The sequence below is a fragment of the Chiloscyllium plagiosum genome, chromosome 4 (genome assembly GCF_004010195.1).
Source record: "Chiloscyllium plagiosum isolate BGI_BamShark_2017 chromosome 4, ASM401019v2, whole genome shotgun sequence".
NCBI lineage: Eukaryota > Metazoa > Chordata > Chondrichthyes > Orectolobiformes > Hemiscylliidae > Chiloscyllium > Chiloscyllium plagiosum.
In genome coordinates, this window is record NC_057713.1 from 4,544,239 (window position 1) to 4,559,433 (window position 15,195).

Consider the following 15,195-nt stretch of genomic DNA (forward strand, 5'->3'; position numbering starts at 1 on the left):
CCTGCCACAGCCAATCCTGTCCCTGTTCTAGTCATGTCTCCGTAATAGCCACAACATCGAAGTCCCAGGTACCAACCCACGCTGCAAGTTCTCCTACCTTATTTCGTATACTTCTTGCATTGAAGTATACACACTTCAAGCCACTTTCCTGTTTACAGACACCCTCCTTGGGAATTGATGCCATGTTCCTAACCTCCCTACACTCCAGGTCCTGCACCCTGAAGCTACAATCTGGGTTTCCATGCCCCTGCAGAGTTAGTTTAAACCCCCCCGAAGAGCACTAGCGAACCTCCCCCCAAGGATACTGGTGCCCCTCAGGTTCAGGTGGAGGCCATCCTGTTTATAGAGGTCCCACCGTCCCCAGAAAGAACCCCAGTTATCCAAAAACTGGAATCCCTCCCTCCTGCACCATCCCTGTAGCCACGCATTTAAGTGTTCTCTTTCCCTATTCCTCGGATCTCTATCACGTGGCACGGGTAACAAACCAGAGACACCAACTCTGTTCGTTCTAACTCTGAGCTTCCAACCTAGCTTCCTGAAAGCCTGTCTAACATCCTCGGCACTCCTCCTACCTATGTCGTTGGTGTCAATGTGGACCACGACTTCGGGTTGCTCCCCCTCCCCCTCCAGGACCCGGAAAACACGATCAGAGACATCACGTACCCTTGCACCTGGGAGGCAACATGCCAAACGTGAGTCTCTCTCGTTCCCACAAAACCGCCTATCTGTGCCCCTAACTATCGAGTCCCCAATTACTACTGCTCTGCTCTTCTTCACCCTTCCCTTCTGAGTAACGGGGACAGGCTCCGTGCCAGAGACCTGAGCCCCGTTACTTACCCCTGGTAAGTCATCCCTGATTTACCCCTGACTAATGCACCGAACACTCTGGGTAATTTAGCATGGCTAATTCACCTGATCTGTACATCTTTGGATTGTTGGAGGAAACTGGAGCACCTGGAGGAAACCCACGCAGACACTGGGAGAATGTGCAAACTCCACACAGTCACCTGAGGCTGGAATTGAACCAGGGTCCCTGGCCCTGTGAGGCAGCAGTGCCAACCACTGAGCCACCGTGTTAGTGTTTAGGATTGGGGCAAATCAATTAGGACTGAGGTGAGTAGGAATTTCTTCACCTCGAGGGTTAGGATTCTTCCAAATTCTCTAAAGGAGGCTGTGGTAACTCCCTGAGAATGCTGAAGACAGTGATCAATGACCAAGTTTTTAGATCTTAATGACACAAAAGGATATGCAGTTAGTGCAGGAAAGTGGCATTGAAATAGATCAACCTCAATCGAGAATGGCTGGATCCCCTATTCCTTATCCAGTTGTAGAAAATAACATCGCTTTCTCAATTTTTCAACAGATGCAACAATTAGAACTTGCGCAGCTGCAGCAACGGGAAGCAAATCTTGCAGCACTGGCTGCCATTGGACCAAGGAAAAGAAAAATGCCTGATTCACCAGGTCTCCGAACAGGAAATGAGGTATAGTATGCCATGTTTCTCCTCTTCCTTGTCAAGATATACCGAGGAGTTTAAAGGAAGGATTTGCCTTGTTTACCCTCCTCCCCCTGACCTTGACAGCAATGCTGTGGTGCTTTGTAATTGCTTGAGAGCTTTTACATTCTTGAGTATTTCTAGTTCTGGGATGTGGGTATTGCTGGCTGAGCCAGCCTTTATTGCTCACCTCCTGTTGCCCTGAAGGATATAATGGTGAGTGATCTTCTCAAGCCACTACAGATCTTGGGATGTCCTCGCCCTCTCAATGTTAGCGGAGGCACTTAAAGGATTTTGTGTCGCCAACGTGATGATAAGATGTTTGCAAATCAGAATGGTGAGTGACTTGGAGGCATACCGGAAATGGTTTGGTTGCTGGAAACCTGAAAAAACGAAGTACTGGAGAAACTCAGCAGGTCAGGCAACATCGAAAGTGAGAGAGAGAATTAACATTTAAAGTCTAATATGATTGTTCTTCAGAACCCTTTTCAGACTCTGTTAACTGTTTCTATCCCTCCACAGATGCTGCCAGACCCAATAAGTTTCTCCAGGTTCTGTTTTATTTTGGAGACTTGCAGGTAGTCTGTTGCCATTGAGAGTTGGTAACATCCGAGTTGCAAACTTCTAGATTCCCACTGTTGGGCTTGAGTGCACAAACCTGCACAAACCAATGAAGTATTGAGAGAATGCTGGTCTGACTAAGACACTATCTTTCAAATTTAAAAAAAAAGTGATGTCCTATCTGGCTACTGTTCGGGTGGACTTCAAAGATCCCATGAAGACCAGCAGACTCACCTCTTTGGTGTGGTGCGCAGTATTTAATCTTAAATCAACATCATGAAAACAAGTCATGAGATTGTGTTCACATTCCTATTTATAGGAGATGTGTGTTTCCTACTCTCAGCAGTGACCACATTTGGAGTACCTCATTGTCTAAGAGGTGCTTTTTGAATGAAAGTCCATCTTTAAGACAAGGGCCAAAGTTAGCAATGTGCTTTTGACATTCTGCGCCTTGCGATGTAATTCTGTTCTTAACTGCTGGGCCTGCCAGAGTCAATGTTCCTGTCACTGTGAGATGGAGCAGTGCGTTTGAAGTCACGTTGGCCTAAACAATCTGGTTTAAAGTGAATGTGGGAGAAATTGATTTTAATTTATTCATTTATAGGATGTGGGTATCACTAGCAAAGTCACCATTTGTTATCAATTCTAAATTGCCCTTGAACTGAGCTTTTTCAGCCATTTCAGAAGGTAGTTAGGAGTTACCCACATGGCTAAGGTCCGTGATTCGTAGACCAGCTGGGTATTGACAGCGGTTTTTCCTTCCCAATGGTGAATCAGATGGGTTTTTAATGACTAATTGGTGATAACTTCATGGTTAACAACACTGACATTCTTTGCTGGTGCTGTGGTAGAAATGGTGGTGGAATGTCCCAAGAGCAATAGTGTGGGTCTTTGGATTATGTAACAAAGATTATAATCTCTACACGATCAGCGTCTGTTGTAGCGTTACCTGGAAAGTGTGAAAATAGAGAAGCCCCCGGGCCAGATGGGATTTATCCTGGGATTCTCTGGGAAGCCAGGGAGGAGATTGCCGAGCCTTTGGCTTTGATCTTTGTCATCATTGTCTACAGGAATAGTGCCAGAAGAGTGGAGGATAGCAAATGTCCACCTGTTTAAGAAGGGGAGTAGAGACAACCCTGGTAATTATAGACCAGTGAGCCTTACTTTTGGTTGTGGGTAAAGTGTTAGAAAAGGTTATAACAGGATTTATAATCAACTAGAAAGGAATAAGTTGATTAAGGATAGTCAGCATCGTTTTCTGAAGGGTAGGTCGTGCCCCACAAACCTTATTGAGTTCTTTTGAGATGCTGACCAAACAGGTAGATGAGTGTAAAGCGGTTGATGTGATGTATATGGATTTCAGTAAGGCTTTTTATATGGTGCCCCACGTAGGCTATTGCACAAAATACGGAGCCATGGGATTGAGGGTGATTTAGCGGTTTGGATCAGAAATTGGCGAGCTGAAAGAAGACAGAGGGTGGTGATTGATGGGAAATGTTCATCCTGGAGTTCAGTTGCTAGTGGTGTACCGCAAGAATCTGTTTTGGGTCCACTGCTGTTTGTCGTTTTTATAAATGATCTGGATGAGGGCGTAGAAGGATGCATTAGTAAATTTGTGGATGACATTAAGGTTGATGGAGTTATGGACAGTGCCGAAGGATGTTGCAGGGATGTAGAAAAGCTGCCGAGCTAGGCTGAGAGATGGCAAATGGACTTTAATGCGGAAAAGTGTGAGGTGATTCACTTTGGAAGGAGTAACAGGAATAAAGAGTACTGAGCTAATGGTACAATTGTTGGCAATGTAGATGAGCAGAGAGACCTCTGTGTCCATTACATCGATCCCTGAAAGTTGCCTCCCAGGTTGATAGGGTTGTTAAGAAGGCATACAGTGTATTAGCTTCCAGTGGTAGAGAGATTGAGTTTCAGAACCACAAGGTTGCACTTGAAGTGTTGCATACAGTTCTGGTCACTACATTATAGGAAGGATGTGGAAACTTTAGAAAGCGTTCAGAGGCGATTTACTTGGATGTTGCTTGGTATGAAGGGAAGGTCTTATGAGGAAAGGCTGAGGGACTTGAGGTTGTTTTCATTAGAGAGATTGAGAGGTGACTTAATTGAGACATACAAGATGGTCAGAGGATTAGATAGGGTGGACAGAGAGAGCCTTTTTTCCTTGGATGGTGATGGCTAGCATGAGGGGTCATAGCTTTAAATTGTGTGGTGATAGATATCAGACAGATGTCAGAGGTAGTTTCTTTACTCAGTAGTGGGGTCTTGGAGCGCCCTGCCTAAAACTGTAGTAGACTCGTCAACTTTAAGGGCATTTAAATGGTCATTGGATAAACATATGGATGATGATGGAATAGAGTTGGATAGATGGGCTTCAGATTAGTTCGGAGAAAGTGAGGACTGCAGATGCTGGAGACAAGAGTTGAAAAATGTGGTGCTGGATAAACCCAGCAGGCCAGGCAGCATCCGAGGAGCAGGAGAATCGGCGTTTCGGGCATAAGCCCTTCTTCAGGAATTCAGATTAGTTCCATAGGTCAGCATGACATTAAGGGCCGAAGAGTGTGTATTGTGCACTAATGTTCTATGTTTGATCTTTTGTTGACCCAAGAGGTCCTGGTTGCTTTACAGCTAATAAAGCATGTTAAAGTCTCAGCCACTGTCCTCATGTAAGAAACTAGGGGAGTTGGTGGTATAGTGGTAATGTCTTTGGACCAGTAAAACAGAGGCATAGGCCAGTGCTGTGAGGAATACTTTATATAGTCGTTGGGTTACTTGTTGACTGACCTTTTGTTTTATTAAACTTTTTTTTAATCAACTGTTCAGAGATGTTATTACAATCTCTGGAGCAGGTGGGGACTTGGGAGGCCCAGGTTCTAGTCCAGGGCAGGAACACTACCACTGCAACACAAAAGGGCCTCCAAATGTTTCCACACACTTCTAGAGCAGGAATGACTTGATCTTGGTCCAGAGATAAGGGTCACTACCACTGCTCCAAAAAGGCATGCACTGACCATTCTTAAACCTCCTAAATTTGCCACAGCTGCCCTACATTTAACTACCACCATTTATACCAGAGGAGGGGAATGCTTGTGCAGTGGTAGTATCCGTACCACTGAGCCAGGTGACCCAGATTCAACTCCCACCTGCTCCAGAAGTGTCTAACAACATCTCAGAACTGTTAAATTGAAAAATAGTTTATACCAGAGGATAAAACGATGTCAACTGGTTGGCTCTTCTAATCAGTTAGCACCCTTGCATTTTAACTGGTGATCATTTGAAATAAGGCATTCTTGCATTTGTCCTGATGAGTGTAAGCTGAAAAGCTATGGCAATATGACACTCTTCAATAAAATTAGTGTTGAACTGCAAAGTGACTGTGTTTATTTACTTAATACCTGTCATCATCTAATCTAATTCCTCTAAGTGTAATTCCCCATCGCTATCTGTTCCTTCTACCTTGCTGCTTTCATGGTATGACCTTGGGACCTATCTTTTGAAAGCATCATTAAAGTAATGGAATACCCAACCAACTCCTATTTCTTTCCCTAACTGAAACCAACTTGCTCAGCATAAACTAGCAATTGAATCTTTTGAACTAAGTGAAAGGAATGTTTTGCTTCAAATCTTGCTAAATAACACAACGCAAAAAAGCAGTTTAGGCTCAGTAAGTAAGTGTTTTTATGTGATATGTTGTTTTGAATTGGAGCAAAGTCATTGCTGGCATTGCACTGCCAGGCTTAGGGTAGCTTTCACAAAGTACTTGATTCCAGTGTTGGATACAAGAAAGACAAATGTATTTCAGGAATGTTTTATCTTTGATTACACTGGTTGACATTTCAGGTGTCCTGCAGAATCTTTGTTGAATTCTGGTTGAACCTCCTGAATATTTTAAGTGCTAAAATGCTGTTTTCCTATTTTTGCTGTATCTGCTATTAGTTGAAATACTTTCATTTTAACTACACTGTTTGATAGTTTGATAACTGGTAGTGAAGGGGTATTCTTTAGCAGGTTATCATCTCTGTAAACAAAGAACAATGAAAGATTATTTAAAATATGCTCTCACAGCAATCGATCTGAAGCAAGATCTACTCCATTAATAACCTGTCGGAATGGAGAGAAGCTGCAAATACATGATAGCAATTTTTTTTCCTGCTTTCTTTGTTCCATCTAATTTTTTGGAGTGTGTGGTCTCTGATTTCTTGTTTGCTTTCATGGCATTTTTCTAAAAATAACTAACTTTGCTCTGATTCCTTTTCTTTTAAAGAATGTCTGTGTTTGCATTGCAGTTTTTTTAATGTGAAAGTTTGGTTTGATTTTTTTTTGTTTACAATGGTTCCTTGCTTGGTACCGTTACTTAACCAAAATTCAGTTCAAAGATATTTAAGTTTGCCATGCAGTCTGTGGTTTATTCAGAGCTAGCCTCACGAGGTACAGTATAAGACCAGAGCCTAGACTGAAGTGGGCACTGCAGATGCTGGAGATCAAAGTCAAGATTGGAGTGGTGCTGGAAAAGCACAGCAGGTCAGGCAGCATCCGAGGAGCAGGATAAAGGACTTTTGCACGAAACGTAGATTTTTCCTGCTTCTTGGATACTGCTTGATCTGTGCTTTTCCAGCACCACTCTAAATAAGATCAAAGCCATCTACAAGGCACAAGTCAGGGTTGTGATGAAATACTCGTCACTTCCCTGGATGGGTGCAGCTCCATCAACAGAAGCTTGACACCATCCATGACAAAGCAGCCCACTTGATTGGAACAGCATCCACAAACATCCATGAATATCCACTCCTTGCACCACTGACTCTTAGTAGCAACAGTGAGTACTTTAAAAAGATGCACTGCACAAATTCACTAAGGCTCCTGAGACAGCACCTTCTAAGCCTACGACCTCTTCCATTTAGAAGGAGAAGGGCAGCTGATACATGGGTAGACTACCTCCTGCAGGTTCCCTTACAAGCCATTTGCCATCCTGACCTTGTGATCATTCAGAGTCACTGGATTAAAATCTCAAAATTTCCTCCCTAAGGATCTACCTGCAGCATGTGGGCTGCAACGGTTCAAGAAGGCAGGTCACTATCTTCTCAAAGGCAGCTAGGGATGGGCCAGCCAACAAAACCCATGTCCTGTGAGTGAACAAAAAATGTTTTTTGGGGCAGACCTTTCGCCCTCATGTGCGTTGCCCCACTTAATGATGCTTGACATCCTCCCAACCCCACTCACTTCAAAAAGTAGTTGTTAATAGTCTGTTTTCCCTCCATGACTGAGTAAGTAGGAGTCAGTTGAGGATCCAGAACAGACTTGATTCAGATGGTTTGGATGCAAGACCTTAGGACCATGGAGCAGCCTTATAATGATGTCATAAGAGCTCCTTCACAAAGACCATAAACAACATAGGGTGGGGGAAGGGGTGCAGTTAAATTTGTAAAGAGAGAAGCAGATGTAGATAATTAACAAAACGTCATATATGCAAATTTTCACATTGTATACCGTGAACCCGCAATAAATAAGTAAATTCTTTACGTTGCTTTCTCCTCCACTATTCTGCATCAAGCCCAAGTTCTAAAGTGTGTCCCTAAACTACAGGATAAAGAGAGAGTCCACGCTATACAAAGGGGAGGACTGTGGATGTATGTTCATGCCTGACAAGGGCTGCACCTTCTCCCACTTTGTACACTAGTTTATCACCACCAAGTACCTCTTTAGGAGGCAGTTGGACTTGATCGTCCATCCTGTGCCTTTTTCCTTAACTCCATGGATCTCCTCTTCTAGTACCTTTTGGGAGCGGCATCATGACTCATTGGTTAGCACTGTTGCTTCACAGTGTCGGGTCTGATTCCAGCCTTGTGTGACTATCTGTGCGGAGTTTGCATGTTCTCCCCATAGTTTCTGGCGGACCCTCTGGTTTCCTCCCAGCGTCCCAGAGATGTGCAGGCTAGATGGATTAGCCGTGGTAAATGTGGGGTTATGGGGATAGGGTAGCAGGATGGGTTTGGGTCAGTGTAGACTCATTGGGCTGAATGGCCTCCTGCACTGCAGGGATTCTATGATACCTGTTCAACTTTGATATTTTGTCAGTTTTTTAAAGCAGTGATGCTGATCAATTAGTCAGCTCAGAAGAAGGAATAATAGTTTGTTTCACTCAATCAAAAAGCTCGATTAGGCCATCTGTTAATCTTCTCTGTTCCGAGTATAGCAGTTCCATCCTTTCCAAACTTCACTCGTAATTGAGCACCCTCATCTCTGGTAACATTTTAAGTCTCTCCACGGCTTTCATCTTTTTTCAAATTATAGGGCCCAGAATTTCCTGCACTGTTTCAACAGGCTGAATGATTTAAGTTTTGTCATAATCTCTGCTTTTATGTTCTGTGCCTTCTGTGCTTTTTAAATTAACCTTCTGTGAGCAGTTTTGGTCTTCCTATTTCGGTAAAGATTTCATTAGAGGCAGTTCAGAGAAGGTTCACTCAGATGATCCCAGGAATGAGGAGAGTGTCTTTTGAGCAAAGGCTAAATGGGTTGGGATCTACTCATTGGAATTTAGATGAATGAGAGGTAATGCATTTAAACATAATAATTCTTTAGGACTTGACAGGCTGAAAGGATATTTCCACTCACTGGAGAGTCCAGGGCTGGAGGCATAGTCTCAAAATAAAAGGATCTAGCTTAAGACCGAGGTGAGGAATTATTTCCGAAAGTTGAGTGTATTTGGAACTGCTTGCCACAGAGCTATGGAAGCACAGTCCTTGTGTATACTTAAGGCTGAGATAAATGTTTGATAGTTGGGGAATCAAGGGTTGTAGGTAAAGGGCAGCAATGTGAATGTGAGGAATATCTGATCAATCATAGTCTCTCTGAATGGCAGTGCAAAGTTGATGGGCTGAATGAGCTGCTTCTGCTCCAACATCTTATGGTCAGTGTCCAGAAATTTAATTCTCTGCAGCCTGAACAATTCTGTTCCATCCTGTTCACCCATCACCTTTTTGCTTACTGATCTACATGGTTAAGCAATACCTCAAATCTTAAAATAATCAATCATTCTTTGAGCCTGCAGGGTGTCACCCTCTCCACCCATCTCTGTAACTTTTTCCAGCCAGCCCTACAAACACCTCTGTACTTATTGAATTCCAGCCTGAGTGTCTATGGTTCTTGCTCCATCACTGACAGATATTCATTCCTTTTAGCTGCCCTAGAATTCCCTGCTTGGTCCTCGCTGCATCTTAAACCCTTTCTCCTGCAAGGCACAGCTTAACATCCATCTCAGTGGCATAGCTAATATCTATCCCTGATTGGTTGTCAAATTTTGTTTGCTTCTGTGTAGGGCTTTGGGACCATGCATTCATTGTCTTCTATAGTATGATATTTCTGCATTCATCAATTTTGGGAGCTAACCTATTCTACAGGTTTAGTCATCTCTCTTTAGCTCCGTTCATTCCTATTAGCCATTTCTCCAGTTCCCTTATGCTCATGAAGGAGTTAATCAAGAAAGTATTAAGTGCTTTTGCTGGGAGTCTGTTCCACATATCTACTGCTCTGTGGGAAAAATATTTTTTCTAATCTTTAGTCTTGCCTGAGGCTGACTAATTTTATATTCGTCCTCTAGTTCTGCGCTCACAGTCCAAATTAAATAACCTGCTTACATCTACATTATCTGTGCCTCTCAGCATTTAAAAGACCTAGATCAACTATCCCCTCCCCCTCCAACCACTGCTTCTCCAATGGGAAGAAAAAGTTTAGTTCTGAGTCAATTCTTAATAAAGTGGAACCTCCATCTTAGAATATTTTTTACGCATTTAGCTCTGAATCTACTTCAGTTGGATGGGTGGGTGATTAATGTAGAATTATAGTCCTTAGTACAGATGCTTTGAACCAAACAGCAAGTATATAACTTAACTCAAGGGCGGCACGGTGGGTCAGTGCTGCTGCCTGACAGCCCCAGGGACCTGGGTTTGATTCTGGCCTCGGGCGACTGTCTGTGTGGAGTTTGCATGTTCTCCCCGTGTCTGTGTGGATTTCCTCCAGCTGCTCCAGTTCTCTCCCACAGCCGAAAGAAAGTGCAGGTTAGGTGAATTGGCCATGCTGAATTGCCCATTGTGTTCAGGGATGTGTAGGTTAGGTGCATTAGGCAGGGGTAGATATTGGATAATAGGTTAGGGGAATGGGTCTGATGAGGTGCTCTTTGGAGGCTTGTTGGGCCAAATGGCCTGTTTACACACTGTAGTGATTCTGTGTTTAACTCTGAAGGTATATCATATTGGGAGTAAAATATCTTTCTGAAATTGGATAATATTGTACTTGTAGGCAGTGATTTTAAAATTCTGCTTGTTTACAAATTCCTCCCATGGTCTTGCCCCTTCCTATCTCTAACATTACAACCCCACAATCCTCAGATCTCTGTGCTCATTTAGTTTTGATCCCTTGAGTGTCTTTGACTTTCATCACTGCACTATTGGTGATTGTGTCTTCAGTTGCCAAGATCACAGGCTCTGGAATTCCCATCCTCTGGAATTCCCGTCCTCTGGAACTCTACTTCTTCCTTTAGATCACTCTTGAGATTTTTAACTTGGACCAGTCTTTTGCCCTAATATTGCATAATGTGTCTTAGTGACTAATCTTACTCTAACATTCCTTTGAAGGACCTTGGAATGCTTATGACAGTCAAGAGGCTATATAAATAATTTGTGAAAATTAGGTGTGACTGTAATGTTATTCAATTAGTAATCCAGACAGCCAGGCTAACACCATTGATTCACATCCCAGCACAACAGCTAGTGAATTTAAATGCAGTTAATAAATGAGCAGTTATCCTGCCAGTCTTAATCGTGGTGACCATGTGAGCTAGCTTTGGTTATTTATTTTTATTTTTAAAAGTTCTGTTCACTAATGTCCTTTTAGTGATGGAAATCTGCTTGACTCTTAACTACCCTCTGAAGTTCAAGGCAATTCAGGATAGGCAATAAATGCTGGTCTTCTCAGTGATATCCACGTTCCAGGAAAAAATGAAGATGCAAGTCATAGAGATGTACAGCACAGAAACAGACCCTTCTGTCCAACCTGTCCAAGCCAACCAGTCTATTTGAACTTAACAAATTTTTGAGGTTTCACAAAATGACTTCTATGATCCAGTCTATGATCCAGTTAATGTTGACAATTTTGGATTGAATTGAATGCTTTCAGAAGTTGACAATGTTTGCAAGAATTTTGTGATCCCACAATCTTGGGTGGCACGGTGGCACAGTGGTTAGCACTGCTGCCTCACAGCACCAGAGACCCGGGTTCAATTTCTGCCTCAGGCGACTGTCTGTGTGGAGTTTGCACATTCTCCCCGTGTCTGCGTGGGTTTCCTCCGGGTGCTCCGGTTTCCTCCCACAGTCTCGGTTAGGTGAATTGGGCATGCTAAATTGCCCATAGTGTTAGGTGATGGGGTAAATGTAGGGGAATGGGTTTGGGTGGGGTGCACTTCGGCGGGTTGGTGTGGACTTGTTGGGCTGAAGGGACTGTTTCCACACTGCAAATAATCCAATCTAATCCAATCTGTCACATGTGGCATTGATGTCAAGAGGTGGTTACTCACCTCACTTCTGATAGCCAGCTTTTTTGATGTTTTAACAAAAGCTGCAATGAGGTCAGGAGCTGAATGGCCCAGGCAGAACCTAAACTGACTGTTCGAGAGCAGGTTTCTGCTATGCAGCAACCTTGCACTGATTATTGAGGCAATAATTTGCTCAGTTGAATTGTCCTTTTTGTGGATAAGACAAACATGGGCAATTTTCCATGTTGCCGCATCATAGCTGTACAGAACAGCCAGGGAAATAGTATGTTCTGCAGGCCAGGTCCTCAATGCTCAAAAATTGACATGAACCATAACTGTTGTAGGATCCAGTTCCTTCAGCCATTTCTTGATACCACATTGAGTGTATTGAATTGGCTGAAGACTACTTCCTATGATATTTCTCCAGAGGAAGCAAAGATGAATCATCCATTCAGCACTTCCAACTAAGATAGTTGCAGATCCTTCAGCCTTGCCTTTTGCAATGCCTGAAGTTGGGATGCCTGTTGTTTGAGGGTGGGAATATTTGTGCATCCTCCTCGTCCTCGTCCTAGTTTAATTATCCGCCACTGCTCTCATCTAGATGTTGCAGCACTGCAGAGAGCTTGGATCTAATCTGTTGATTGTAGGATCACTTGGCTCACTGTATCACTTGCTTCTCATGCTGTTTAACATGTAAGTAGTCTTGTTGTAGCTTACCATATTGACCCCTCGTTTTCAAGCATGCCTGGTACTGCTCCTGGCAAGCACTTCTGCAATCTTCATTGAATCAAAGTTGGTCCCCTGCCTTTACTGGCAATGGCTGAGTGGTGTGGACTGTGTGGAAGAACAGCTTCTTCCCCACTATTATGAGTCTGATGAATGGATTCTCTATAACTTCAAATAATGTTAACCTTGTTAATGATGTTCTTGCTTCATGCACCTCCTATACAGTGTAACCTGTATGTCTCACTCTGTCTAAGCAACCTATCATCTCTATGGCCTTGCTTGCTATGATCTGCTGTACTGCTCGCAAACCAAGCTTTTTACTGTCCTTGGGTATATACATGAGTATAATAAATCAAGAAGGATGTGAAATGGAGGAAAATGGACATGAGGAATGTTGGATCAGCCACTTGAATGGTGGAACATCCTCAAGGAGCCGAAAGGTCTACCCCTATTTCTTATTGCCTATATCTACAAGATTGCCACATTGAGTTTGAGTGCTTTTGTTGTTTCAATCTAGTCCAGCGCATTTATTGATTGCAATTCAGTTTCCTCTAAATTGGAAATTTTTATTAAATCCTTTAATCACATGTAGAATGCATGACCAATTTTCAGAACAACACCACTGTGACTGCAAGAATGACCTCAACCTTCCAATCACTTGCCATTCCAAAATGTCATCTTGCTTTAGTGCTAACATTTCTGTACTGGGACTGCTCAGTGTTCCAGCATCAACCATTGCAAGCTATAGGAACAGCACCTTATTTTCCTCTTAAACCTTACAGCCTTCAGAACTCAACATTGAGTATGAAAGCTTCAGACCATGAATACACCTCTTCCAGTTTGACTCCCTGCTCCACCGAGTGTCTTGTTTGCATCCTGGCCAACATCTTTACCTCAGGCTTGCTGCAGTGCTCCAGCACAGCTCAGCACAAACTGGAAGAACAACACCTCCCTTTCCACTTGGGAACTCTACAGCTTTCTGGTCTCAATGTTGAGTTCAACAATTTTCGGGCTCGAGGCACCTTCACGTGTATTTACCCCAACTCCCACATACCAGGCCTTACCACGTGGTGTCCTACTACATACCACCCATTGCTAGCCACTAATTGTCCATAAATAGTTATTCATTCTCCAAGGCTGGTCATTATACACTTCTTTGTCTATCTAGTCTTCTCTCTCTTTGGGCTCTATCTCCACGTCTATTCTTTACTCCTTAACCCGTTTCCCCTCCCTATCTTCTGAATAAAAAACAACCTTTTCCTAGTCTGAGGAACAGTTGCTGAACCCAAAACGTTAACTTTGCTTTCTCTCCACAGATGCTATCAGACCTTCTGAGCTTTTCCAGCAATTTCCTTTTCTTGTTTGCGTTGGGTTTTGCTCTCAGTAGAGCTGACCTGTTTTCTGCTATTAGCACCTACATTCATACCTATCCTTCTCCTATATGTATGTCTCCACCTCTACTATTGGTCACCCTCACCATCTGTTTCACTTGCAGGTGCACCCCCATAAAAAAAAAAATTGTCAACCTCCTTCCGTTCCAAAGAAGAGCCATTTAGGATATGAAGCATTAGCTGTTTTTCCACAGGTGCTGACAGATCTGAATTTTTCTAGCACTTGTTTTTATTTTCCATTTCCAGCATCTGGATGTAGGTTTGCTCGCTGAGCTGGAATGTTCATTTCCAGATGTTTCGTCACCCTACTCGGTAACCTCTTCAGTGGGCCTCAGGCTAATAATTCCTGCTTTCTATTTAAGATTGGGTTTCTTTGGGTTGGTGATGTCATTTCCTGTGGTGAAATCACTTCCTGTTCTTATTCTCAGAGGGTGGTAGATGGGGTCTAACACATTTTTGATAGAGTTCCGGTTGGAATGCCATGCTTCTGGCAATTCTCGTGCTTGTCTTTGTTTGGCTGGTCCTAGGATCTGCATCTGCAATTCTTTGCTTTTATTTGCAGTTCTGGTGCTGATGCTGTTGATGGCCGTAACCTCTTCATCAAAGCCCAGTCTTAAATGGAAATCAAGTTCCACCACTCCACAAACTGTACCAAAAATGTAATATCTTATTCATTCAAAGAAGATTTGTTTATGTTTTTAACCATTAACTAGAACAGAAGAGACTTGCGTCAGGTTTTTCATTAAACTCATACTTATTGTAGACAAACATAAACTTCAATTAAGTTGCAAACTAGATATTAATGCGAATTAAACTATATCCTGCTTAATCCCAAACACACACATTGATACATATACAGGACACACACTACTCTGCAGAACTATTATGGGTGGGGGGAAATGATTAGGAGAAAAGGGTATAGGGAAACCACAACACCCTTGTGTTTGAGGATCAATTTCAGATGTTAAAAATGGCTTGGCGCCTCACAGTTCCTTTGAATTTGTCGATGAAATCCAGTTGCAAAATATTGAAATATCTTCATACTAGATTTTTGATTCAGCCAATGAATAGTAAGGAGTTCTGATGTTTGAAACTTTTTTCTCGAATTACTTCAGACATATGTGTTTAAGCTGTTTTCACTTCCACACTCTGACTCTTGCTAGAGAGAATGTGCAAGTCCTGCACCCTTGCAAAGGTTAGAACGGACAATAATACCCGTTACTTTCCTCTAGAGAGTGTTCCTCAGTATCAGCAGCATGGATCTGTTAGGGTTTTCCAGGTTAGTTTGTTCAACAATTAGTGATAAATTCCATCCTTGTCTCTGTTTTGCTCTTTTTGTTCCCAAAGATTCTTGCTTTATTTCTATGCACAGCAAATAGACCATCTCTCTTCCTGATGAAGGGCTTTTGCCTGAAACGTCGATTTCCCTGCTCCTTGGATGCTGCCTGAACTGCTGTGCTCTTCCAGCACCACTAATCCAGAATCTG

General features: G+C 42.9%; 1 protein-coding gene across 2 annotated transcripts in view; it reads left to right on the forward strand.

The window, feature by feature from the left end:
* The window catches only part of LOC122548819 (transcription initiation factor TFIID subunit 4-like), a 125,751-nt gene that overhangs the window by 81,984 nt on the left and 28,572 nt on the right, over positions 1 to 15,195 (forward strand). For both annotated transcript variants that reach the window (XM_043687624.1, XM_043687625.1), the window contains exon 14: positions 1,364 to 1,483. In XM_043687624.1, coding sequence (XP_043543559.1) covers positions 1,364 to 1,483 — 120 coding nt within the window. The remainder of the gene's footprint in view (positions 1 to 1,363; positions 1,484 to 15,195) is intronic.